This window comes from Ambystoma mexicanum, chromosome 1p, assembly GCF_040938575.1.
Source record: "Ambystoma mexicanum isolate Mex_15411 chromosome 1p, UKY_AmexF1_1, whole genome shotgun sequence".
In the NCBI taxonomy this organism is placed as follows: domain Eukaryota; kingdom Metazoa; phylum Chordata; class Amphibia; order Caudata; family Ambystomatidae; genus Ambystoma; species Ambystoma mexicanum.
In genome coordinates, this window is record NC_090921.1 from 219215245 (window position 1) to 219243021 (window position 27777).

Genomic DNA, 27777 nt, shown 5'->3' on the forward strand with positions numbered 1-27777 from the left:
TATGGAAGAAGGGTAGTGAGATAAGAGGTGTCACCACGTGGCCGTCACTGTTAAGTCATAGTTGGGCCCTGTCAATCAGTGATGACATTATGGAGGTATCTTGATTGCAGCAGTGGTTTGAAGCAGGTGTGGAGAGGGTGGGACAATTATTAAAAGGAACGGATTATGTACTGATCAATATATTGGAATAGAGCCTACACATGAGGAAGCTATCAGTCTTCATTTATCTGCAGTTGAAAGGGATACTGATTGTTAAAAGGTGGACTTTAGTGTTGCAAAGAGAAACTGACAGTAACCGAGCATATTCAACAGCACCAAGATGACAGGTCTGATCTCAAGTATGTATAGATCTCTGCTGTAAGCAATGGGGAAGAGCACTAAATCCTAAAGGTGTAGGTAGGAGCAGGATTTATAGCTAGAGTTGGACGATCAGAAATGGAGGGCTTTGTGTCGTAATGTCTGTAAGGCATGTTGCACGAACTGAAATTGCTATATGGATGGCAATATGGTCCAGTGTGTCTCTTGAAAATGTACCCAGAAGCAGACCCAAGGTGTTGGCAGGGCTGTGGTGGAAATTCTGGAGAAATGCAGTGTTTCTGGAAAGAGGTGCTTAGATGGATTAAACACCTAGATGGAACTGAAAGAGTTAGACCCACGTTTGTTATTGTGTGGTATAAGGGTACGAGAAGGAAAGTGGACCTGTCTTCATCATGTGATTCACTTTACCCTTCTCGCAGCTACAGTCTGTATTGCCATTGATTAGAAAAGAGACACTCTTCCTGTGACTGTGATCACTGAGAGCTAGAGAATTAGAGGAGATGGACAATATCACAGGCGCCCTGATGTATAGCCATCTAGGGAAATGGAATGGCCGGCTGTCACAATTGGTCACAAGAGGACAACAAGGAGATGTCAATAAGGAAGATAGTGACTCAACAGGAACGTAGCACGGGTCCTGGTTTGAACGGCTGTGCCCTTTGTGCAATACTCAGGATCTTTTAGATGTAAAAAGACCTTCCGAATGATAAACCCCACTAGCTGCAGTGGATCACTGGAAAGGGCGAGGGGTCCACCAATACAGGGAAAAAGCAGTGTAGTGATCCTCTTCTCAAGGTGACTTGTTTTCCATCCCTGGTTTTCTCCGTACTGATGACATCACTGATGACATCACATGTGTACCTCCCTCATTTTTTATTTACTGACATATGTAAGCCAGGTGCCCTTCTTCATTATCAGACAGGAAGTGAAAAGGTTAAAAGTGCTATATTTTTAGGTGTAAGCCTTCTCATATGTTCCTAAAATACTTTCCTTAGGGTACAATGACCTGATATCATACATATAAATAGGATAAGAAGGAATTCTGAAACACAGCAATTTTTTCTGTGCATGGAGGTAACAAGGACGGTTATGAATAGTTTCTGGTAATACAGAAGGTTTTTTTGCCTATGTTACGGTTCCTGTATGTGCTTCTATTGGTATACATTGTGGTCTCTTTGTGTTTTGTAAGTAATAGTAGAATTATGCAGTAAGGGAAGCATTTGTAGATGTTTATGTAGCACAGTATGCAAAAATCTGTAATGAAAGCATATATCAATATAGTAGTGGACCTGGGAAGATTTAGAATATTGCACATGCTGCAGACAATGCCTATGTTTTTTTAGGGTGTTCATGTATTGAACGAACACGCTATTTCAATGGAATTTTTTTGCAATGCATTGCTTAATGAACTATTTGGCATATGATAGTTCTGCAATGGTCTGTTACGCATTTCGGCCAATATTCTAATGACAATCACTAGTGGAGGTACAGCGTGAAAATTAAATGCACATGTGATGTCATCAGTAATGTCAGGAATGACATTTGTGATGTCATCTTTGATGTCCTGGGTGTTAGTCTTAGCAATGCACGTAGGTGGTGCGAGTTATGGTTGCCTAGTTTACCAAAATTAGGGAATGTGCAGTGTTTTTTGGTTTCACTGTAACATCCCTTTAACAAAGTTGTTTTACTGAATGTGCACACATATATATATATATGGCAGTGAACGAAAACAAAGGGGCTAAACAAGTGATGGCGTCAGTGATGTCATCAATGACATTTGTTATTCCATCTTTCATGTTCCGGGTGTTAGTGTTAGCAGTGCACAGTGGTGATGGCAGGTATAGTGGCTTAGTCTACCATAACTGGCGAATTTCAGGGGGTTTTCGGTTTTTTAGTGAAGTGCACAGGTTTTTGGCAGGGCAACCTAACCATAACGTCCCCTTAACAAAGGTTTTTTTAAGTGAATTTTACAGGATTTTGGGAGGGCAACTTAAGCATAACGTCCCCTTAACAATGCTTTTTTTGTAGTGAATTTTACAGGTTTTTGGGAGGGGAACTTAATCGTAAGATTGTGTTAATTAAGTTGTTGTGCTGAAGATACACTGTTGTCATGTTATTTTGGGAGAAATGTAGTATAATGTACTTACGTGATGTACATGTAACATTTAACATACAGAACCCCCTCCCTATTGATATTAGAGAGGGACGGACTGAGCGCCTGTTTGCGGACTGAGCACCTGTTTGCGGACGAGTGCAACAGTACCCAAACAGGCAGGGGGTCTCTGAAAATGTACTATTTTCTTACACAAAAAAATGTTGAACTTAGAAAAAAGGACAGAAAGACATTATAAGTATTAATAAATAAATATGGAAACCTAAACGTGTGAAATGAAAACGATGCATTTAATAACCATGTAGAATGAAATGGATGGAACCATAAAAAAAAAATTAAAAAAAAAATAAAAAAGGATGCCTCCATCGTAATTACTTCACAGAAACTCTGCAGCCTGGACCGACAGTGGACAGACGCAGTAGGACGAAGGGAAATAACATCAAAATAGTAAGTGAAGGTCATTTTTTGTATGTGTGTGTATTTTTTTTGGTATGTGGTGCAGAAATAATAATGCCTTTCTGTTTTGACACAGAAATGATGAGTACTTTGGAGTGGTTGGAACAGTACTTTCCGCATGGGGAAATGAGCGATAACAATGGTACACAGCACTCTGCGTATGCAAAGTAATGGCCAGTATTTTATGGGCATTTAATAGATATATATTTATTTTTTTTACAGACCAGGAAAGAAAAGAAGAAAGGCCAACAAACGACACAGAAGAAGACAGGATGAAAAGGATTGAACTGAAAATGAACACACTGAATGAGAATTTTAAAACTTTGAAGGAGTTTGTGGAGGACTGTGTGAGAGGAAAAGTATGTTACCACTGTCCCACCTGTACCTGTCCCCCTTCTCCATTCCCTAGTGAACCATCCCCAAACCTTCAAGAAGAAAATAGACGTTTTGATGAAACATCCATTCCTTCTTCCCCTCACAAATCTTCCCTTCATAACCAGCCCGTGTTGAATCCTAATTCCCCTATATTTGTGTCAGTATCTGCTTACCCCGGTATTTCTTTGGAATGAGGTGTGTGTGTGTGTGTGTTTGGAATGTTTTTGTATAGTAGTTGTAGTTAAAGAGTTTGAGGAATATTTTTTCTTTTTAAAAGACTTAAAATGTTCGCGAACAGCACGTCTGTTCGACCTATCCGTAAGGAATGGAATGTGGATGTTGTAAAGGCAGTACACCTACCCTTAGTAATGTCAAGTAAGATGGAGTTGATGTTTGACCGCACCATCTGTGCAAGTTGTGCGTACATAAACAGAAAGGGGCGTCCTAAGGACATTATACCTCGCAGTACCGCTTACAAACGGGATAAAACATGTTCGTAGAACACACCAGGTGTCCGGGATGGCAGTAAATGAGCAAAATGGGAGTGTGTTAAGGACAGTATACCTGTCCGTATCGTCCGCAGCCAAGATGGTGCCATCCATAGAACATGCGCGGTGGCTGGCAAGTTCATAGTCAAACGAAATGGAGTTGTTCTAAGGACACTGGACCTGGCCGTACAGTGAGCATATCATGTACGCACATGTGCAGTACAACCATAAGTAAAGCGAACATCGCGCCTGATCCTAACTGTCCGTCTCGCTTGTGTCGCACTTTGAATTAGTTTGAGAACCTGAACACTGTCCTTAGGCCACATGCGCAAGTTTGTTAGTCTGCATTTGCTGTCCAGCGGACAACCATTTCTGTCGTGGATGTGTTCAGGACGTCGTCATGTGACCGCACCCACGCTTAGCGCGTGAACGAATTTGTGCAGTTTGTGGGCTTCCGCAACAGTACAAAAGGAACTTATGCGCACAAGGCAAAGTAATGTACAGTCTAAAAATATAATTTCACATATCACAGACAATAGCTTACCTGTGGACATGTTGTGTAAAGCTTTCGGAACGCTTTTCAGTGATGAAGATGGTCACGAGGCGCACCTCTCTACCCCTATAAATGGCCACACCCCCGAGCGCATCTTCATTGTCCTGCTAACTATAGCAGATTGAGGTGTACTGACTTTACTGCTGTAGTGACCAAAAAGAAAGTAATCGGTATGGCATCCATGGCTGCTGTTGCTTCATTAGCCTCTGCACAACCCCCAAACCCGCCACCACCACCCCTCCCCAAGGGCCTGCAGAGAGATATACGTGTGAGGATGTAGAGATCGAGGAAGAAGAGGAGGAAGAGAATGAAGTGGAGGAACTCCGCACTACAAGCACTCGCCGGGAGTCGTGGGTGTGGTGGTTGTTTTCCGTTTATGGGAACGTACCAAAAGCATGTGCAAACCTGGTCAGGTGTAACCAGTGCAGGGTGGTGCTGAGTCGCGGGAGACTTGGTGCGTACAGCTTTGGTACAACAACCATGGAGCGACACCTCACTTCGTTCCACAGTGCGGACATTCGCAAGGTGGTGCCATGTGAAGAGCGTATTCGACTGAGTTTCTCCACAGCATCCTTCGTGTCCGATCCTCTCACCATAAGAGACACTTCTGTGGGGGAGCCCCTCCCTCCAGCTGCCTCACAAGCCATTTGCGATGCTGTTGACCCTTGCCTTTCAAAGGTGACAATAGTGTGTATGTATTGTGACTCAGTACTCTGCACGGGTGAGAGTTTTTGAAGTGCTTTTGAGGCTAAGGTCACGGAGCACCAGAAGATCTACGTCTTACCTAAGTAAAGCTCACCCTATGTCGTTCTCTGCCCACTTGCCCTTTCTTATCCCTGTGGTTGGTGTCCCTTCCTTATCCTCCTGTGTCCTCCTCTCCTAGTGTGTCGTGTGGCCAAAAGCAGGAAAGTGGAGAACAACACAAATTTTAAAAAATTGCTCTTTTTAGAGCCGCCTTTCTCAGTTTAGCAATAGAACTATCAAGTGACAGTGTAGGCCTCCATGCATTTGTGAAAATGTTCGCGGACAGTTGTAGGTCACACATAAAAGGAAGGTGCAAGCGGAGCAAACCCAATGAAGTGGACACTGGGAGTAAGTGGTGGCTCTGAAAAAGAGCCTTTCGGTGGTGTGTTGTGTGGGTCATAAACTGTGGATTGGAGGAAACGGATTGTCACATACGTTATTGTGAATCCAAAAGAGGTTGCAATGCATTCTGATTGCCAGCATATGTGAGATGGACTCCATCTCTGCAGAAAATGAAAGAGCTGCGAAACAAAAGGAGTTCATTGTGGAATGAGGACATGCCAACATCTCTTAGAAAGGCTCAAAAGCCTTATTCACATTGCGTCTCGCTTTCTCCATTTGTGGCCCAAATGCAGAAGAACACAGCCATATTTGTCTTTGTGCAATATGGGAAAAAAGTATTTAACAATTTGGAAACATGTCCATGACCTTCGCAAGTCCTTCCTTCATTGCAAATTGCAAAGAAATTCCAGAGACATGGCCTAAACTGTTGCCTCCACAATGAATGATAAGTATATCTGGAGGACGATCTGTCAGTAAAGTAACACAGAGAGGTAACAAGTCCAGCCACCTTAATCCACGCACGCCATGCCAGTGCACCTCCACATGAGGAAATCTGAGATCTGTAGATAGACGGCAGCTTTCTGCATGCACCTTCAACCAATGCATCCATGAGTCTCCCAAAATCCAGATAATCTGTTTTCGAGCATGCAGAGCCATGGCTATGTGTTTTCCTGTCAAGGAGAAGACGGTCTTACTGAATCTCGACGTTCAGAACACACCTACTGAACTTTATTGACCAATCCCTAGCTCCGCTCATTCTCATTTGCATGCGTCTCCACCCCAGAATCCCCTTTGGTGATTAGCGCAGCCTGCAAACTACCGCCATATCCGCAGAGTTGTATAGGATCAGAGCGTGACGACGGTACTTTAAAGTATTATTCCCCTTTTTCCCCTTTAAGGTGGGCTCGGAAAAGAGCATTTTCTTTTTGTTTTTGGGCAGATGCCTTACAGACATCTGTTATTTTGTTTATTTTTTTGTATTTTTTGTTCTTACTTTACTCCTACAACCATTACAGAACCTTCTCTAAAGCAAGCCTTACATTCCAAAAGAACATGGCATTTCCCAAAGAAGATAGCGCAAAACCATCTGCTTCAAAATAATCCGCATTACTTGGAACAATGATATCGTGGCTGCAGAAAAACATACCAGCTCGTTACATGAAAGCACGCATGCCGCGATTGATGCTACACCTCCCAATACTTTGATCAGGACAGAAAACAGAATTGTTGTCCTATTTTACTCTAGGGAGTAAACCAGAAAAAATGACTTGCAGTTGGAAAGATGTTCATGAGTGCTTCAACCACCTGTCCCAAATTTGCCAACAAAGTATGTGAACTCACATAGCCCAAATGGCAAGCACCGTAGTACGAAATTACCACACGAGGAGTGGTCATCGTACGTATGTCTCTGCAAACTTGCAGAAATGCCGCAACATTGGCATCAGTGTCAGCACTCCACATCAACTCCACTCCTCTCACATCCAAATGGTGCGCCACATGCCTACTCTCGGCATAGTGTTGTAAGCCATGGACAAAAATGTCTCCAAGCACCAAAATCCTGACCCTCTCCACCTCTGCCATCATCAGTATATGCACCGTCTTTCGACACAAAAGAGTAATGTGAACATCTGATTGGCTGATGCCTACAGTCCCCTTTCCATGCAAGATTTGCTGTAGAAACCCGTATGTGACACGCCCTACCCGCCCCGGACAAGCGTTGCCTACGTGCGGCACGTAACTCTTACCCAGTCCTTCTACCCTTTCCTCATCGGTAGCAAATCGAGTCCCTCATTGGACACAACTAAGCAGTCACACAACCATCCACCAATCACATTGAACATCGCTAAATCTAACTCTGTCATCAACATTGTGCACTTCAAATGTACTGTTGATGACTCTGAATGGAAGTCGCATATCATTGCAAAGCACCTACTTCAGAAACTACTGTGCAAGTGTTGCATATGCACATGCATGAGTATAGAGTACAGGTATGCATATTTTAATCAGAGAACATGTGCAACCCTTATGATTTAATTGAAACAAATTAATGCAGCTAAATGTGCATAGGCAATATATACCAACGCTCCCCCTTTTAAGTGCAAGATGTCCGATTTATCATTGACAAACTGCACGACTTCTTACTGTCTTCCGCTCCGCATAACCTATACATACGTTACAAGCATGCCTATTTAGGGCAAAACGCAATTTTGCATTAGAAAATGTAAGAGTTGTGTACTGTGTACGGCCTACAGTAATGCTACTTGCAATGTGATCGTATGAGAAAATAAGCGCTCCCGATTACTGTGATGACATCCCCCTCTGAGGGTCTCCCGATGTTTCGGCATTGCGCTTATAATTTGCAAGTAGAAAATGTTTTCCCATCTACTATTATGCCCTATCGCTCACAAACCTCTCTCCTATAGATAGTACACCTTTTAAAAAACAAGGAATTTCCATAACCTTAAAATTGTTCTCAATTCAGAAGGACTTGCAAGTAACATATTGCAAATAACATACAAAGGCAGCACAAAGTGAAGTGAAATGCACATGTGCACTGGGTTGAAATATGAAAGGAGAAAGCTCTGACGAAAGATGCACAATTAATGTGTGCAGTATCATCACTGCTGTAAACACACAAAGTAATTAATGTTTTTATTTTCAATCGCAGTGAAGACTACTCTCCTAAAAGTCAACAGCATCTACACTGCAAACGACATATCCGAAGAAACCTGGTCTTTTCGCAAAAAAAAAGTAAGCACAGTACTACATTTATATTGTAACTATTCCTCAAAGAGGCTGCGTGGGTTATTTGTTTAATTTGTACACCAATGCAAACATTGATTTCTGAACCATTCTACCTACAAATACCCATTTATTAAACAAAGAATAACAGGCAGAATGGCTCACGAATCCCTGTGTGTTTGGAACTCAAATAACATACAGAATCATTAGAAGGTTAGTTCTACAAAAGAAGTTGCTGTTTCAAGTTTGTGGCATTTCGTTTACTATTAATGCTTCTCGTCACCACTAGCCCACTTTGTACTCTCATCTGAAGCACATTGTAGTAGTATACAAACAGTAAAATAGCCTTACCAAATCATTGTAAGAGTCCAATGCACATTCACACACCATGACAAAGAGCTACCCCATCAGACACATGCATGCACACAGCACACATACATTGAACAACAGACCAAAGCATGCCTTCTTTTTTTCAACAGACACCAAAGAATGCCTACCAAAAAGCAACTCCGTAGAAAGGAACGCAGAAGTAGAGCAAATAAAAAATAAATTGTTCAATCTAAGCATCCATCTGTAGTAGAGTTTGTAGAGAAAGTTGGAACAAACCAGCTAATGCAGTCGTTTAGCAAAACAAAGAAAGCTTCAACTACCGAAACTTTACCTCCTCCATCAAAATGTGTCACAAAACACACAAATCGTGGCAGAAAAAAAAAAATCGGCTACCAGTACAGCTAACAATGCTCCTAATAATCCTGATATAGTAACAAGAACCCATAGTAAAAAAAAATATTTTAGCAAAAATGTTTCATCACAGAGTCCTTCAGAATCTACTAAGAAGAGGACCGAAATCATCCTCCCCCTTAAAACCTATCGTAGAAAGTTAATCCTACAAGCTCTCGTAGACAGTGCAATCTTTCTCAAAAGGATGTGGTTTATATCAGTGTTAAGTAGGATGAAAGCACCAACAAAACTAAGTACCAACCTACAAAAGAAACTCAGCAATAAACGGAATGTGAACAAAAATAATTTCTTAAATGTTTGTGGAGGTGAATGGAGTCACACGACAACCACAGAACCATATTTTAATGAAGAAGCATACAAACAAAATCAAACAAACACAACTGCCATCCATAGCAGTGGATGAGAGTATGAGAAAATCAACAGTACCATCATGGAACAAGAAACACTGCTTACAAAAGTATCCCCTGAAAATTCAGAATTACCTCTCGATTCTACAGAACCACACCGTCCAGTATACAAATGGCCGTGCACATCAATGTGTGCCATTCCAAACAAAGCTTCCAAATCTTTACGTCAGTTCCTCAATCAGTATGTAAAAGGAAAAGACAAAAGTAAAATGAAAATGCTGCAAAATATGGGTATTTTCCAGTGCGCAAATACACAGGACTACAAGGACATTCATTAGCCTGCATTTCTGGGCCTATTTGCAAAAGCACCTTCCATGATATCAAAAGGATATCAATACATCATTCAAATGTAAGAAATCTAGTGTATAAAATATACTACGCAAAAAGTCCAGCTTCAGAATTAGGCAATTTAAATAGCACTCTTCTGCGTGGTACACAGAAATACTTGCAAGAAGAAATTGACCGTATTCAGAGAAAGTATTTTGGAAGTGAAAGCCACTTACAAAATGCAATAGTTTTAGAGAATAGTAGCAACAATTCTGCACATAGCAACCTTCTATTACAGACATACAGAAAAGAAATACTAAAATTTAAAAGGGCATCGGCTGAAGTACCAAACCATGTGTGTGTGTGTTGCCGCAGAAACTTTTACAAAATGAACACAAAAAATATAGACAAAATAGAAAACAATGAAGATTCTAAATGGTTTGAATTATCTCTCTAACTTTTAGCAGAAAACAAATATTAACTAACTGAATGCCTAATATGTTGCAGTTACTGTACTACAAAATTAAACAACCACACTCCTTCACGTGCTATTACAAATAATTTGGAATTGTTCCCACTACCAAAAATCCTGCAACAACTCAATTTGTATGAGAGCATCATAATTCAAACATTAACCCATTGCAAGCAATTATATGCCTTCATCCAAAAACAGAAAAATTACCTCCCTCTGAATTGGTGAAAGGCATTTGTGGCAAAGTAGTTTATTTGCCATTAGATCTAACCGAAAACGTACACACTCTAGGAGTGCAACGTTCAATAGAGCATTCTTTAATAGTGTTGGTAAATGGCGTACCAACAAAAGACAAAAATAATTGGCAACAACTGATGGACTTACATAAAGTTAGACAAGAATTGCAATATCTAAGACAATAACGAGTACTACAAGGAAATAAATATTGACGAAAGATTCAGGGAAACAACTGAAATCATTCAAGAGCCATCAGAAACTGGACAATTCGAACTTCTGGCTCCTGCTACATTATCCACTCTTTTGGACCAGTACACAATTCATCCATTGCATTCCAATGAAAGCATAGATGATGCACTAGAAACTTACCAAATGCGACAAACCAAAGGTTCACCAATGAGTATATGGGAAAAAAGAATAGAAGCACGTGCTTTTCCACTGCTATTTCCTACTGGCAAAGGTGGAAGATACGATGATAGACCCACTCAGATTGGGGCATCAGAATACAGCTCATTACGAATGTATTCGCAAGATCCCAGATTTAGACAAAATGTGGAATACATATTCCATCTACTCTATGAAAGTGAATTAGCCATGCTATGTTACGGAGTTGCACACATTCTGAAATCTGGAACCCACTTTCAAAATATGTCAGCTACGCAGTTAATACAAAAAGTACAGGAAAAAGATGAGGTTTTACAATCAAGTATAACAAATTTGTTTGCAAACATGCGTGGTACAAAGGAAGATGTGCGTTGTATGATCGAAACATTGGACCACCGACTTGGTTTGTTACACTAAGTTGTGCAGAATATGCATGGAAAGATTTACACGAGTTCCTACGCATAGCAAACAGCAACAAAAACAACATAGATATATTAACACCTGGAGAACTTTGCTCTCTAGATCCAGTTAATGTGTCAAGATATTTCCATCATTGTTTCATTGTCATGCCACACTTTATTTGCAATAAAACTGTTCCTCCCCTTGGAGAAGTGCAACACTTCTTTTGGAGAAAAGAATATCAAGCGAGAGGACACCACAAATTCACATGCTGTTATGGATCAAAGGTGCACCTAAATTTGGTCACGACAGTGATAGCACTGTTTTGCAGTTTATCCAAAAACATGTCACTTGTGAAATCCCTTCACAACAGACACATAGTGAGCTGCATGGGCAGATTTTACAATTTCAAAGACACAAATGTGGCAAATATTGTCGCCGCAAATACAAAAACAAAGGTAAATACTACACCAAATGCCGCTTTGGTTTCCCTAGACCAGTTACAGAAACAGGTGAAGTAAACAACTTCATGTCTTCAGTTCGACATGGTGTTAAAGGTAAATCACCTAACAACACGTATTACATAAAAAGAACAGAAGAATCAAAATATATCAATGATTACAATGCAATCATTGCCCTCTTTTGGAATGCAAACATAGATATGCAGTAGATTGCAGACAATTCTACTGCTGCTGCACGATATGTTACAGCCTACTTAACAAAAGCAGAAATAACAGAGCTTCAAGACCTATGCGATGACCTAGCATCAGACAAAGCACTATCACAGAAATTGTACAGCCTTAGCATAAAAATGCTCTCTCATAGAGAATGTGGCGCCTATGAAGCAGCAGATTGTTTAACCGGTACTGCTTTGTATGGAAAATCAGACAACAGTCTCGCTAAGTCTTGGTCCTGCTAAATCTAGAAAAAGAGTGCTGAAATCATATGAGGACATAGAAACAATTGCCAGAAATAATCCCAACAGCCAAGACATTCTAAAAAACAATTTACTGGACACATACTATCCGAACAGGAGTAGCACTTTGGAAAGCATGTGTCTATACCACATAGCTCAAAACTTTGCATACAAAAATAATATAAAACCTGATGAAAGCAAACGTAGATATAGAGTGACCGATTGTGAAGGGAGATTAGTGAAACTTACCAAACAAAGCTTAATTAATCATGTAGAATTGTCAATAAAAACATTTTAACTGAAAGAACTATATTACATGTCTCTGTTACAACTTTTTAAACCATGGAGAAAAGAGGAAGACATACTAGATAACTATGACTGCTATGAAGATGCGTTCAAAGCAAATGAAAGCGCTACCACCGATGTGAACTTTACGCAGTACAAAACAATGTTACAAAATGGAAGAAGAACTTCAGGCCCAACTAGATAAGGACTATTCCTGTTACAGAAGGTTGACTACTGTCGGAAGTCAAGAACCACTTTGACAACCACTAATAGCAAATGAGGCTGAAGTAGCTATTACAGAAGTAGAAAACACCATGTATCAGTATCAAGAAGATACAGAAGACTTAACTGTACAACAAGCAAAACTTAAAGATCAGCGCACCATTTTTGAAGACGTAACAAAACAAATTGTACATCATGTACAACACGAAAATAAAGAATGTACCTGCCAAAATTACAAACCTATACTGATGTACGTGAGTGGTGAATCTGGATCAGGGAAACCATTCCTAATCCAAATCATCAGCAAGTTCCTTCAACAATTGACAAACAACAAACTGTCAGTTGTTGTAACGGCCCCCACAGGTTTAGCTGCCTACAACATAGGCAGTGTCACTTTACACCGATTACTACTGCTTACAGTAGAGCATCAAAATAAATTAGACTATTACAAACTTTCTGCAGAAGCTGCAATGGAAGTATGCAAGAGTATTAAAACAAATGCAAATGCTACTAATAGATGAAGTGAGCATGGTCCACACCCTAATGTTGGCTTTGATTCACCTCAGATTGCAAAAAGTACTTAAAAGTAACAACGAAGAACTCTTTGCAGGGAAACACATTATCGTTTTCGGAGATCTTCTACAATTAACACCAGTGAAAGGTGAACCTATTTTTAAAACCTTAGGACACAAACTCTGCCGTAAAACTGTTGGCAGCATAGGAAATGTCAACCTTTGGCAACATTTCCAATACAGAGAATTAACAGAGAACATGCAGCAATCTGCAGATCTCACTTATGCCAACATCTTAAAAAGTATTACAGTTGGTGTACTATCGCCAGAAGCACAAGCAGTATTGAAAAACCGGCACATTCATGCACTTTATGGCGATAATGCATGTGCAACTGATGTTATGGAACAAATTGCGCACAAAAATGTCAATTGTATGGCCTTAATGCCAACTCTTGCAAGCTGTTTCAAATTCACTGAAACAATGTTAAATAAAGAAATGCAACCAATAATGTAAATTAGTGCCACAGACAAACTAGACGTACATGGTATGACAGTACCCATGTGTGAGCAAGCCACAACAAGACTAAATAGTTTAGAAAATGCAATCTCCAACACAGCTGAGTTGGAAAAAATATTAAAATGACCCTTAAATTGTAGAGTAATGCTCTGGGACTCTGGGAGCTGGCCACACCTGCCAGATACATGATCGATTGTGTGGGTGTGAAGTATAAATGTAATAAGCTGCAGTGGTTGTGGGCAGTGTGTACATGCTTGGGTGTATGGCATACAACCTGCAACCATGCACCGAAAAGTATACATCTTGGCCACAACCACTGCACTAGATAAAACCCATGTTGACTTGTAAGTGATGAGGTTATATCTTTGTAGTGAGTGCAGGGTCTCCCCACAACCACCTCAGTGATGTGTGGTAGTTGGGGTTTTTCTATAGGTGTGGTATCCTTCAGTGCTTCTGGCCAGAGGCTGCACTCCTAGCTGTATATTCATAGATATTACATGGGATAGGTGTGCAGTGGCTTGGAGGCCCAGTGCTTATAACTTTGTTCTTGGCACACTTGGCACACTTCAACACTGCACACACTCCCCACAACCAGGAAATCGATACGCATTACTACGGGTGTATCCATGGGTGTGACATGCTGCGGTGGTTGTGGCCAGGGCCTACAGTCTTGGAAGTAAGGCCTTTGGCCTTCGGCCGACGGCCATGCATCCAAGACTCTAGGCCCTGGCCACAACCACCGTAGCATGTCACACCCTTGGCGGCGTACTAATGAATACAATACCCATAGGAAAAAGTAATGCAATTACGGCATGTTGTCAATTTCAATGTTCGCTAACACCATGCGTGTCCTTACAACAGTTACAATTTCCCTGTGCACTGCACGGACTGAAATGCTGCCCTTATTAGACCCCTCATTTTCTGTGCGTACAAGGTGGCTATAGAAAATACATTATGAAGACCGACCGCCAGAACAAATGCATTGATCACCCATGTCTTACTGTCTGAAACTTTCCCAACGCTCTATGACACAGCAAAAGAGTTTTATAAATATAGCATGTTTCCGCTGGTTGTCGCTCCGCTATCGGCGGATCCAAGATGTCGGAAGCATCCAAACAATCTGACGCAGAACACGTCTTGCTGCAGCCAATCGGCAGAGACATCGCGTGTCCGGTCATGACGCCAGCCTCTTAGCCAATCGGTATCTTGTCCGTGGACCGAACAGGGAAGTGTGACCGGGAAGCGGACATAGATATCACAAATTTTTTCAGACCTACTTTTTGGTCATTTTAATGAAAAGTACTGCACGGAAGGTCACCAAATGTACAAAAGCACGCTTTCTAGACCAAGCCCCTGTACCTGCCGCAAATTTGGTAAAAATCCGTCCATTGGTTTGACCTAAATCTGTGTGCAAAGTTTTTCCCCCATTCAGTCTATGGGAAAAAAAAGACTTTTTAGGACCCCCCTATAACTTTTGCCCCTCTGGACGAAACCTCACCAAACTTTGCGATATAATTCAGAGTGGGCCATATACTTCTTTTGCAAAGTGTGGTGAGGATTCGTCCAGGGGGAGCGGAGTTATAAGCCGCCCAAAAAGTGTTCTTCCTATGGAAACAGCAACTTAACCATAACTACACGGCCACTACCGTGGCCATTTAATGGAGACGGAGATATTTGTTGTTCACCCAACACAGAATATATGCATTTAATTATTTGCACAAGAGGTAAAATGAGCAATATCTGACTTCCCGCCAAAAGGCATCCCCAAAACATTAAAGTAAAAAATAAACTCTTCTAACCATCCGTGCCTTAACAAGCAAAAGACCTCACACTTCAGCAGATGGTGCTTCCAACTTTCCGCTTTGTCTGTAGATTTACAAAGACGACAATGTCTGTCAGTGCGTGGAGGCATGTTGCGGGCCATAACACTAAGTGCGCACAATTCATTAACACAAAACTCATGAATGTCATTGGATACTTTCTGTCCCAGAAGGAACTTAACTAGATAGGGTGGAAGACGTGTGTGGAATCCATTTTATACAGATAACTTTAAAAGTGCACAAGTAACATGATAAGCCAGCCTGAGAACGTGTACACCATTGTAAAAATAAGTACGGGTGTGATTTTGTTTTGAATCCTAAACTGCATAGAGGGGACTTCTGTTTGCAATTGTGTGTAAAAGGTTCCCACTGTACAATTGTAATTGTTTGGATCCTGTAGTGGAGAATTAAATACTAAAACACAGACTTAATCGCCTTTACTGTTCTCATTTTCACGTTGTGTCTAAAAAAGGATGGGACGGGGGCGAAGCGTTTCCCCCCGGGGTTGTTTTGGGCGCTGCACAGGCCTGCGCATAGAGTGCCGCCGGGATTATTTAAGGGGGCTGGGAAGGTTCGAGAGCAAGCGACGGTTTAGGACAAGCGTTTGTCCAGGTCGCCTGCTCCCGTGCCTTCCCTTTGTGTGGCCTAGGTTAGAGTAAGGTTAGTGAGGTCTAGCAAGTGTGGGGGTTTTCCAGTTGGCTGTAGTCTGGGGGCGGGTAGGCATATTTGCTAGAAGGTTATTTAATTTTTTGTATATTGTTATATCGTCGGGTGTGCTGTAAATAAAGCACGCCCAACGCTTACCAGTCTTTGCATGTGTCCTGTCTTCGTCGCGGCTCAGAAGGGAGAGAGGCAGTCCCAGCGGGGTCGTGTGCTTGTAGCAAAGCGTCCTTGCAGGGAGTTAGGCAGCTCTCGCGGGGGGCAAAGCGGAGGGTAGGTGTCCCAGTAGGGCACATTTGGGCGGTTTGGGAGAGCATTGAGGAAGGTAGGAAGGGCTGTCGTGTGGCGGCTGTATGGCCATAGGAGTGCGTAGGCCTGAAGCGCGGTGTCGCTCGGCAGCCGCCAGGTGGCAGTGCAGAGCCCTTAAAGGGCCGCACATGCGTTTTAGAGAAGGGAAATACTGCAGCTTGAGATAATCAGATAATAATTAAGTGGGCAGCCAGTTGCTGCCATGCAGTATCTGCGTGGGGGGCTACTGTTGAGGTCTAGTTTTAGTGGGCTTGTTTGGGGGATTTTTCAGATAAAGATTTTTCAGATAAAGAAGCTTCTTTCCCCCTGGGCGGGCAACACTCAAAGGGAGCATTTGGCTCGGGGGCCTGCTGTTAAGTTGTGTGGCAGGGCGGGGCGCAAGCTTGAAGAAAAGCTGCTGCAGCAGAATGGTTGAGCAGGTGGCAAAGGAGAAGGGGTTGATCGATACACAGGCATTGTGGAAAGCCTTGGCAATTATCAGCAGGGCACCCAAGGCGCAGCTTGAAGGGGCGGTGGGGGAGGTCATGGGTGAGAAAGAGGATGTTGGGGGGGGACCACAGCGGAGAGCAGCAGCAGATGGGGCTCTGGCGGCAGTGGTGGCATGTACACCTGCTGCAGGTAGAAGAGAGGTTTGGGAGACATGGAGTAGGAGGAGCAGGAGTGAGTTGGGTCCAAGAGAATAGGAGAGGTAGGGGAGGGGTCGGGAAGGGGTCTTGGGGATAAGAACTTGGTGGAGGAAGTGGATTGTAGGAGGGTGCAAAGAGGTGTAGGGCAGGTAGGATGTGAAGATGGGAACGCCAGGGTGCAGAGAGTAGTGACAGGGCGGAGGGGTAAGGGAGGAAAATACATGCAGAAGAGTGCAGGTGGGAGGAGAGAGCGGTCCCTCTCGATTAGTGAGGAAAGGGAGAGGTGCGGAACGGCCGCCCCGGCTAGGAGGATTTCGGGTGGTGGGCATAGTGAGGCTGAGTTGGGAGAGGGTTTAAGAACAGCCCCTCCGCAGGAGTTACGAGGAGAGACTAGAGGGTGCAGTACGGCCCCTAGCACAGAGGACCGAAGGGTGGAGGAGAGTACTCCTCGCCCGAGAGAAGAGGACCAGGTGGGGGTTTCCACTGCCCCGCCGAGAAGACACCATAGGAGTGATGGGGCGGACGCCCCTGGCTCACAGGATGAGGATCTGCCCGGCCCGAGCAGGTGCTCGCAACAGCCATGCAGGAGCCCAGTAAGGAAGGAGATGAGGAGCGTCGAGTGGAGGCCAGGCTTCAGACGGGTGATGGCAGGGCAGAAAGAGGTGAGCGGGAAGGGGATGGCAGAGGGGGGACACAAGATTGGGGGCAAGGAGGGCAGGGGTGCAATGGGCGAGGAGAGAGATTGGCTTGCAGGCTATGGGGGCCTTGGTTGTGGAGAAGAAGGTTTCTTTGGTGGAGGTGCAGAAAGACAGGGTGATTGAGCCCTTTGCACCCGAGGTACAGGTTTCAAAAGAGAAGGATGCAGAGGGAAAGGGAAAGTAGAAAAAGCTGTCATACATGGGCATTATGAAACCGTTGGGAGCACATTTTATGGCATCAACAAAGGAAAAGACATGGGCAGGGGAATTTGTGGACGTATTCAAGCTTCTGCATAGGGAGGTGAGAGCCAAGGAGGGTTCTAAGGAGGAGGAAAGGGAGTTGGCCTCGCAGCCCAGCGTGCCGGTGACGATCAGGAATTGGACGTCGGCTTTTATTATCTATGCAAGTGTCTATTGTGAGAAATTCCCAGAGAGATGTGTGGCATTGTTGAAGTACATGGATGTGATTAGAAAGGCATTCACGAGTTTCAGGGGTTTCGCGTGGGTGCGTTTTGGCGAAGAATTCAGGGCGAGGATGGCAGAGGACAGCCAGGCGGCTTGGGGTGAGAGATATGGACCTCTGGCTGCAGTGGATGGTGCCGACGAGGCCAGCTCCAAAGTTGCACACAGCAGTGGTTTGTCTGTGCCTTTCCAGCTCTTTCTTGTTCGCCCCGCCCCTGGGGGGCGGGCGGAGGAAGCAGAGGTCAGCCCTCAACAGCATGTTGGGCTTTCAATAAAGAAGGCTGCACGAGGACGTTGGATGTGCAAATTTAAACACGAGTGCAGCAGATGCGCGGGTCGCATCCGATTACACATTGTTTTCAGGCAGGGGACAGAGGGAAAGGGCGAGGAGCGGGGCAAGAAGGTGGGGGGGAAGGTCCGTATGCCAGTTAAAGTTGGAGGTTTCTGTAGGTGGGGCCTCAGTTTATCGGAAAGGGTGGAGGGCGCAAAGATTGGGGAGAGGTTTGGGGGCGAGTAGGAGGTGGGTGAGGAGGCAGACGTTTAGGTAGGGTAAGGGAGGGCCGCGGGGATTGATCTAACTGAAAAACTGATAGGGGGTGGTGGCCGTCATTGGGAGGGCGTGGAAGACGGTGGCGAAGCTTTGGGGGACTTGAGGGGGTTATAGCGGCACAGAGTCAATATGGAGAGACTCACAGAGGTTAAATGGATATTGCAATTTCGAGCATACAGTAGTAGCCCCGGTTTGCATGAGGGGCAGGGGACAGGGCACGCAGTAGGGCGGGAATTAGGTACACACAGCACTGGAGGAACCTGGCTTGATTGGCCATTGGTGCAGTGGGGGGAATGAGGAGAGGTGACCGCATGGACGGGGGTGCACAAGGGCCCCTGGTGCAGCTGGGAAACATGGTGTAATGGACGCAAGGTGATGGAAGAGCAAGTATGTGGATTGGACTGCATGGGCGGGGGCGCAGGTTTGGCCCCTGGTGCAGTGGCGGAGAAGAGAAATGAGGAGAGGGGCCTGCATGAATAGGGGTACACGGGGCCCCTGGTGCAGGGTGGGTAACATGGTGTAATGGTAGTAAGGTGGAAGGTGGGGGGCAAGTGTGAACAGGAGGGTAATAGGATAGCGGAGGAAGGAGGTCTAAGTGAGGGTAGGTGCATTGGCTAGAAGAAGGGGGTTAAAGGCGTGAATTAAAGGTGGGCCAGGAAGGGAAGGGCCGGGAGGTATTTCCGTAGTGGGAGTAAGGAGTTGGTCAGGTGAGGATGGGTTGTCTTCGGGGAGACAGATGGGGGTAAAAGCAGGGTGGTTTTAGGAGTTACATTTGGGTCGGAATTGCTGGCAGCACATGTATTAGGGGGTCAGGAGGAGGGTTTGGAGGCAGTGGGGGAGTGAGCAGAGGGGGGAATGTTCCGTGAAGAAGGTTGGTGCAAGGCATTGGGAAGGCAGTTGGAGGGGGGACTAACAGTGAAGGGGGGGAACAGGTGGGAGGGCGCTGGGATAAGGGAAGTTCAAGGGATACACGTAGAGATTTCCTGGATTGGGGCAGATTGGGAACGAGGGCAGGAACAAGGGGGGTTGTTTGGCAATGGCGAAGAGAGACTCATAACTATTTTCTTTTGAAGATGGGGGATTGTAGGAGAGATGAGTTGCCGTAGACGTGGAATTGTGGCCAGTAAATGGCTATTGGGGCGGGGAATGTGGGGAGAGAGATCGGATTGTTGGTACACAACTGAGGACACAGTCATAACTGTATTTTATTGAGATAAGGGGCTTTGAGGGGTCTATTTTCTGCCCATGTTGGCAGTGGGAAGGGAGTGTCATGGGGTTTCGGAGGAATTTATAGCACACGCAGGAGGTATGGCTTAGCAAATTAAGGAGGAGGAGTAGCTTTGCTATAGAAATAACAGGGGACTTAGCTGGTTTTCGGGAGTGGGGCTCAAGGTAAGAGAACTGAACAAAGTTGTCACAGAGGAGGGTTGCAGGGGGATGGTATTTGAAGGGGAGGAAGTTTAACAGGTGGTTAGGGATGTTGTTGGGGCTGTGGGGGGCACAAGTGCTGGTGCTCAGGGACACAGCTTTGTGAGGGTTTTAGTTTCAAGAGGAGGGCATCTATCGGTTTATGGGAATAGTTACTGAATTAGGGGGCGACGTGGGCGGTCCAAGACATAATAAAAATTTGTAGCAGAGGTAAGTTTGGTTAGGTGGGGCAACACCTCAGGGGAGGGTTTTTCTGGTGCCTGGGGCATGGCCCCTTTGGATGAGGGGGGAGGGAAGCACAATGGGGGAATAGCGCGGGAAAGGATGAGGTTGGTGCTGTCTGCACGAACGGACTACCCCGGGGGTGCAAAGAGGGGAAACAGGTATTGAAGATGGAGGGGGATGGCCCCGGGGAGAAGATGGGAGAAAGCGGGAAGGAAGGCTGGAAAAGATGGTAAGGAGATGGTAGGGAGCAAGGGATAGATAGGGAGGAATTTAAACGGACTTATTTATTTCATTGTTGGGGGAATTGAAATGTTTAATTTGTTTGGCAAGTTGTTAAAAACAGATTTGTTAGTCTGTAAGGCCAGGGGCCAGGTTAGCGTGATTTGTGAGCTTTGGTCTGTCACATTAAAGCGACCTTTTCCACTACAAGCGAGTCTGGGTGCTTTGTGCAGTAAGCCCAAAGTTTAAATACCTTCAATAATGAACTATAGCAGTAGCCATCTACAATGGATTCTGCCTGCTTTTACCAGGTGTAAAAGTCAGGGGGATTTCATATGAATCCATTACTTTTCCACCAGCATGAAAAGACATGTGACGGAAAACCAATGGGATTTGTCTTGCGTGTTATCCTGCTAGCCTGCTCTGCTCTCCAACTTAACCTGTCAAATCATAAAAACATCTTGAAGGTGTAAAAAGTGGCAGTAAACACTTTGTTTCACTCCACAGGACTTGGAAAGAGACCCCCCTTTGATTGTAACTTTATTTTCCCCATCCTTAGGGTAGGGAATTGGGGGGAACAAGACTCTGCCCATCAGCCCTGCCAACATAACCACTCTACCCCATGCACGAAGGGGGTAGGAGGAGGCGGGTGGTTCCCAAAGTAAATTGTCCTCATTTTCAGTACTGGCTATCCTGAAGGGTCACTACCATAACTAATAACTCCCATTGTAAAGGGCCTGCTGCTAATACCGGTTATAAAGATAAGATCTCACTTTAACGCCATGTGCAGCCCTGGCTGTTTGTCTTGAATAGGGGATAAGTAAGGGAGGCTGTGGGCACTTGTTCCCATGGCTTTAAGTGGGCCGGGCCTGGGGCAGAACCCTGAATCTACTTCTGAACCGGGGCTCTGCCGGTGCTCCCCGAGTCTTCGTTAGCCCCGTACCGGACACTCTTCTACCGTTTGCTCTCTGAATGTAAAATGTGAACGAGAAGCAGTTTATTTTTTTCGCTCAGCCTCCACCACTCACATTCCGTTTACTGTGAGGCTGCAGGGAGTGGTCGCAGACCCTTTTTTTGCATTTGTGAGGAAAACGTCAGTTGGGTGTGGAGGAGATGGTCATGCTGAAAGGACCACCTGTTGCGTTGGGGTTCAGGGGTTGCCATTAAGAAACAGAAGTGGCTAATTGGAAATAGTTTGCATGGTGGACATGGCCTTTTCTTACGTTTGTTCGCTGCGTATAAAACGCAAACTGGTCTCAATTTACATTTTACTGGCAGAACCCACATGCCTTTACTGTGGGGCTGCAGGAGTCGGGCCGTTCTTCCCAGTTGGAATGGAAGTGCCTATTGGGTGGAGGGGAGGGGGGAGGGTGATGGCTTGTGGCGATAGGATCGCTTGTTGTGCTTTGGTGCTGCCATTAGCAAACACAACGTCGCCTCTGAGCGTACGTGGTTTCACTTGGCTACGTTTCTGGCGATTACCTCAATAAAAGCCCTTTCCTGGCTGCAGCATTCAAAGGCCTACAATATTGCAGCCGTTCAGCGCGCCACCTAGAGGTTAAGGAGAGTAGAGATTCCATTGAATGTCCTGCTTTATCTGTGTCCTTCTTGGCTTTTAAAAGTACCGAGCTCCAAACCTTGTCATAGCTCTCAACCATTTGCCTCGCAAAGGCGGGTGAAATCACCCGATTTTGTTTTTGGCGGGTGAGACGCCCATTTGAATGAATGTGAGTGCAGGAGGCTTGGCGGGTGAGTCAGCCCTTTGCAAGGCGGGTGACACCCGCCAAAAGCGGGTGAGTTGAGAGCTATGCCTTGTCCGAAAAGGAACAGGAGCATTTGGTAACTTTTTTAAAGCATACAGTGAGCACCGTGTCCAGGAATGGAAACAGTCCGTTGGCGGAGGCTTCCAGGATCCGTACTGAGGAGGGTTATGCGACATTCAAAGTCTCACTCGCCTCAAGCAGAGGCAAAAGCCAACACACGAGTCACTGCGGGGGAGGGGAGGAACGCAGCAGTAGCCATGAGAAATTGCAACTTTTGGAATGTTCATGTTAAAGGTATTTGTACCGGGCACTGTCACCAACCATATTGGTCCCAGGCGCTCAGGCGGATCTGGAAACAAGAAGAGGGAGGGGGGCTTTGGTCTGGTGAAGAGGGAGTAGGAAAGTGATGTCCTGTTGGCAGCTTCAGTTCGGGTTTCACCATGTGCTGAGCTTGGGTGCGAATATCAGATCGATGCGACCCTCGTGTGCTGTTGGTATGTCTTATGTGTTGATTGTGTTGTTGCTGGGAACATTTTACAGGTGGATGTCCGTGAAAAAAAAAGGCAAACAAATTTCGAAGTAGAAAAGACAGAATTTTTTGGGGCTGAAATTCTAAAATTCTTTTGACGTTTTGCACTTAAAAAAAAAGCACCTTCTCCACTACCCTAAGTTATACCCTAACCGCAACCCTAATCTATTTTTCTATAAAAATGCACAAACATTTAGAAAAAAGTCGGCCAAAAATCTTGGATGTTTTGTACCTCAACATTTTCCGATTCGGTTTCTTCCTCTACAGAACGGATTGGGCCATCGGGCGCCAATGAAAAAGAGGCCCACAGTTGTAAATGGCAATTAATTCCTTTTGTGACAGACTGTTTGAGTAGTACCCATGGGGGAGGTTATTAATCAAATGTGATGCAATTTATGCCTTTTAAAGAATATTCATTCAGTAGCACTGGTGAAAACTACTGTCCGCATAGTGAAGTAACTCATGAAACTGGCCAACATGGGCCAAAAAAAGAGGCCCACATTGACCCAAACAACTGGCTCATACTAGCATTTTGTGTTTTTGTTTCAGGCATTGTCCTACAGGCCAGTCGAAGCCTGTGCGGATACCATGTTATGTTAAAGGATATTTATACCATGCACTATCACCACCTGAGGGGTCCCCTGGCGCTCTGAAAAGTAAGAGGGTAGGGTAGGTTAGTAGGACTGCGGGAAAAAAGCACAAGTGAGCTGTGATGTGCTGTTAGCAGCTTCAGTTCGGTTTACATCGTTCACTGACCATAGGTGTGGTTTTTCGGTCGGTAGTTGTCATGTGCTGTTGTGTAAGGCCATGTGTGGTTTGTTTCATTGTTGTAGTGTAGTTAAGTGTGTGCGGTTTGTTGTGCTGTATAGGTATGGTTGTGTTTTGTTTGAGAGGTGTAAGCAGATGGATTCGTTTTTTAGTGGGTTGGTTAGTGGTGCTGCTCCATCGTTTCCCATCCGCTTTGGCCATCTGTGGCAACTGTCAGGGTTGTGCATTGTGGTGTGCTAGGGGGGGGGGTCTCATTCCTGTATTCTGTGAGGAGTTGTGGGTTGTCAGAAGGGCTGTTTAGTGGTGATGCCTCCTCCACCTCCCCCCACGCCCATGTGTTCAGACTAATGGATGTCTAAACCGCTTTGTCCCATGGCATATCCTTGTGTGCAGCCACCATTGCCTCCCTGGGCTCCTTGAGTGGGAGAGGGGCTTTTCCCTGTGCCCTCGAGCTCCCTGGGTCACGTATTATATCTGGTTGGTCACTACTCTTTCCTTTAACTCTAATGCCCTCTGTCTGTGGTTCAATCTAGGATGCTCCCACCTCTCTCCCTAGCCTGGGAAAGGGTCACCCGGGTTACCCTCCCACTCAGACGTCCCTCCACCTCCGTGCACTTTGTTGTGGTTCAGTTTAGTCCTCTGTTTTGCAATTTGTGTGTTCATTCTGAGGGTTGCAGGTGTTGCTCATTCGTTTACATCTGGTTCTGAGGTGAAGAGCCAAGTTTTTAGGAGTTTTCTGAATTTTAGATTGCCCTTCATGTTTTGCCTTTCTCTTGGGAGGGAGTTGCACAATTTTGCAGCTAGACAAGAGAACGCTGATACACCAAGTTTTTTTGTTGTGTATGGTTTAGGTTCCAGGCGAATGTCGTTGCTGGATTTGAGCGTTCTGGTTGGCTGATAAATGATAATTTTCTTTTGTAAGAATTCCACTCCTTGACTGTAGCGTGCTCTGTGTGTTATGCACATGGTTTTGAATGTGATTTGTTTTATGACTGGCAGCCAATGTAGCGCTGGAGTGATATGGTCCCATTGTGAGAGTTTGATAAGTTTGGCCGCTACATACTGTGTACCTTGCAGTTTCATCAGCAGATAATTCGGCATTTCGAGGTATAGGCTAATGGCGTAGTCTATCCTGGACATGAGCGAGATGATGGCCATTGTTTTGTGCATGAAGGATGAGGCTTGGCTTGGCTGAAACACGTGTCTGTGGTTGCTGTTGGTACTCTTGTTCAAAGGAGAATTGCCTAGCATTTTGGTGCTGGACTGCCCTTGTGGGTGGGACAAAGACTCATATGCAAATGGATATTTACCCTCTGTGAAAGGTACAGTGAGCTAAAATGTAGTTGGAGACCCTCCCCGAATGGGCACCTTCCCATAGAACAGGTTATTTGGCTGTGTAAAGTGCACATGTTCCAATGTTTGTTCGTGGACATATGTCTCTTAACAGTTTTGTCGGGTAGGGAATTGATATTAGTCTGTAGTTAGAGAGGCCTTCCACATCGCCCGCAGTATCCTTGAGGAGAGGTATATACAGAGGAATTGTAACCAAGGCAGTGATTGACGTTCATTGGAATGTCGGAATCCAAGCAGGTAATCTCTTCCTTTGATAACAGTAATGTCATTAGGCATTTGTTCGGTCATTGATTTGACACATTCGTTGAAGGAGCATGTTATTATGTTAAAAGGAATATAAATAAAAAAGTTATATTCACACTGTTTTTTTGCGCAACATTAAAAGTTACTTTATTTGGAGTGTGATATAATGCACAGGTGGGAGTGCATTTAAGTAACTTGTGGTTGCAGCAATTTAGTTCAGGAGAAAGTTCCTGAATATTTAGCAAGAAAGCAAAAGCTCAGACAGGACGTCAATGCTTTTCCTACTTACTTAGACACTGTGGCTGGGAATGGCTGTGCCCAACTGCCCACAATTCCGAATGGATTCAGAGGCAAACAATGGAAGAGAACATTTTTTAAAAAGATGAAACCTTACTAGTACACTACACGTAGCCCACGCCCAGAACTACTAAAGCCACCCCTCGCCGCCAAATGCAGATTTCTGTGACCTTTGTCACCCCACTTAGTTGAAGCACTGTTCGCTCCTTATCCGACTGGTAAATTCGGCACTTTGGCCCTCAGGCATCAGAGCCTTTCTGAGTCACACAATCAGCGCTGTAAAAGAACCCCTCAGACAAGCAAAGGCACGCCTGACAAGCATAGGTACTGAAGAGCCAATGCACACCGGACTCCCTTGGGGTGTAGGGCTCCTCCATACACCCCGTCCCCACACAGGGCAGGAATGGGACTTGTAATAGACGGAGCAAAGCAGCGCCATTCCGTGGAGACCCGCAGATGGAGGAAACTGGGCGATTAGACCTCGCTCTTGCACCTGCAGACAAGCACCTAATGAGTGTATATGGCTTGTGGTTTGGTTTATAGACCGGTTTCTGTTCGGGTATGTATTGTGACAAGTGAAACGAGCAGAGAGCCCAGCTTGCAATACCTGTCCCAAAACGAGTTGTACCTGAATCGCAGTTACTGAAATATTTTAAACATAAAATGCGGTGGTTATTCTAATGTCCCCAAAATGCGCGCTACTTGTATGGGCGCCGTTTCACCTGAGAGCTTGGCTCGCCTCTCGCCCCGGCTGTCTGACAGCCCCTCACCCTGCAACTGGAATGAGGGGTCTTTATCAGAGTAAATTGGCCATTAATAAGAGTCCTCCCGGGGACGCAGCTACCATCTGAGAGACAAGGGGGTGGGGGCGCGGGCTCAGGACCGGGGTCCCCCAGGGGCGCAAAGGACTCTCTTGGAACGGGGACTCACCGGCAGAAGAAAACACGAGGAAAGCAGCAGCAGCACCAGGTACCCGCGAGGGACCCGCAGGAAGTCAGCCATACTGACTCTGCGAGGAAGAAGGTGGGTAGAAAAGGAAACGGCCGAGTGCAGAGGAGCACACGATCGCGCCTGGGTGGGGCTGAGTGCCACAGAAAAACCCCACAATTAGAATGCGTGACGCACGCGCCCAACGACTCGCGCATACATCAGCTCCAATGAGATTAAATACAATGACAAACTCTTCCTTCAGTACAGCGATGTAACGGGAGAAAGTATATACTTCCCTGTAAACTGTTTCCTAAATAAAAGTACAGCCCATTAAGTAGCTATGCGTTTCTATAAATGTGGGTGCCGACTTCATTTTTGCTATGGGGGCGAAATTGCTTGTGCCCATACCAAATCATTAACCCTAAGGCTGTAAAATTCGTAATTAAAAAAACGGCGAACATCTTAAAGTAGTTAAAGCACGTGGTACGCGGTTAAGGTGCAAAAACAACATTGGCAAAGCCAACAGTTTTGGCTTTATTGTATCCATGTGAAAGGTATTTTACAGGCACTAATGTTGCACGTCACCCCTTCTGGGGGGGACATGGTACCTTCCCGTGGTAGTGTCATGGTCACATGGGTAACCCATGTGACCATGTAAATAAAAGGGACGAGCCGCTTCGGCTGCAAAGTGGTACAGCGACTGGCGGATAGAACTCAACACCAGCAAGACAACTGCAACGCTGTTCACCAGAAAGAAGATCAAGGAGCACCCACACATCAGCCTCAACGGGGAGACCATCAAATGGGAGAGCAGCAGCCGCTACCTCGGTGTGACCCTGGACAGCAAACTCAACTGGGAAAGCCACATTGAGAATACTCAGCAGAAGGCAACAGGAAAGATGGCAGTGCTGTACCCACTCCTGAAGAGCAAGTCCATGCCCCTCCGGACAAAGATCAACGTCTACAAGGCGATCATCAGACCAACCCTGACTTATGCCTCACCAGCATGGATGATCTGCCATGAGCGACACCGGAAGAGTCTTCAGATAGTCCAGAACAAGGCCCTGCGGATATCATCTGGAGCTCCAATCTTCACAAGGATAGCAGACCTTCACAGAGACCTGGACATCGAGATGTTGGATGAACATCTAGCGAAGCTGAGTAAGAACTTCTGCCAAGAACTGGATCAGAACCCGAACCCTCTGATCAGAAGACTCACTGCCACCACTGCAAACCCCTTCGACCGCTACCCGCGGCCCATCACTGCGAAGACCCAGTGAAACCAGCCCTACTGTGACAAGACCACACAGACCAAGAAGAATACAAACCCACGACTACACACTCAACCCGAGAAGATGGAGTAATGAGGCTCAAGCCTCGGTATCCAAAAATCACCGCTGATGGATA

The 27777-nt window shown here is 45.1% G+C and overlaps 1 protein-coding gene across 1 annotated transcript in view; it reads right to left on the reverse strand.

Moving 5' to 3' along the window:
• The window catches only part of LOC138568020 (NXPE family member 3-like), a 532139-nt gene extending 505637 nt beyond the window's left edge, over positions 1-26502 (reverse strand). Inside the window, exon 1 of the mRNA XM_069646414.1 lies at positions 26371-26502. Coding sequence (XP_069502515.1) covers positions 26371-26442 — 72 coding nt within the window. The 5' untranslated portion in view covers positions 26443-26502. The remainder of the gene's footprint in view (positions 1-26370) is intronic.
• Between the last annotated feature and the right edge of the window lie 1275 nt (positions 26503-27777).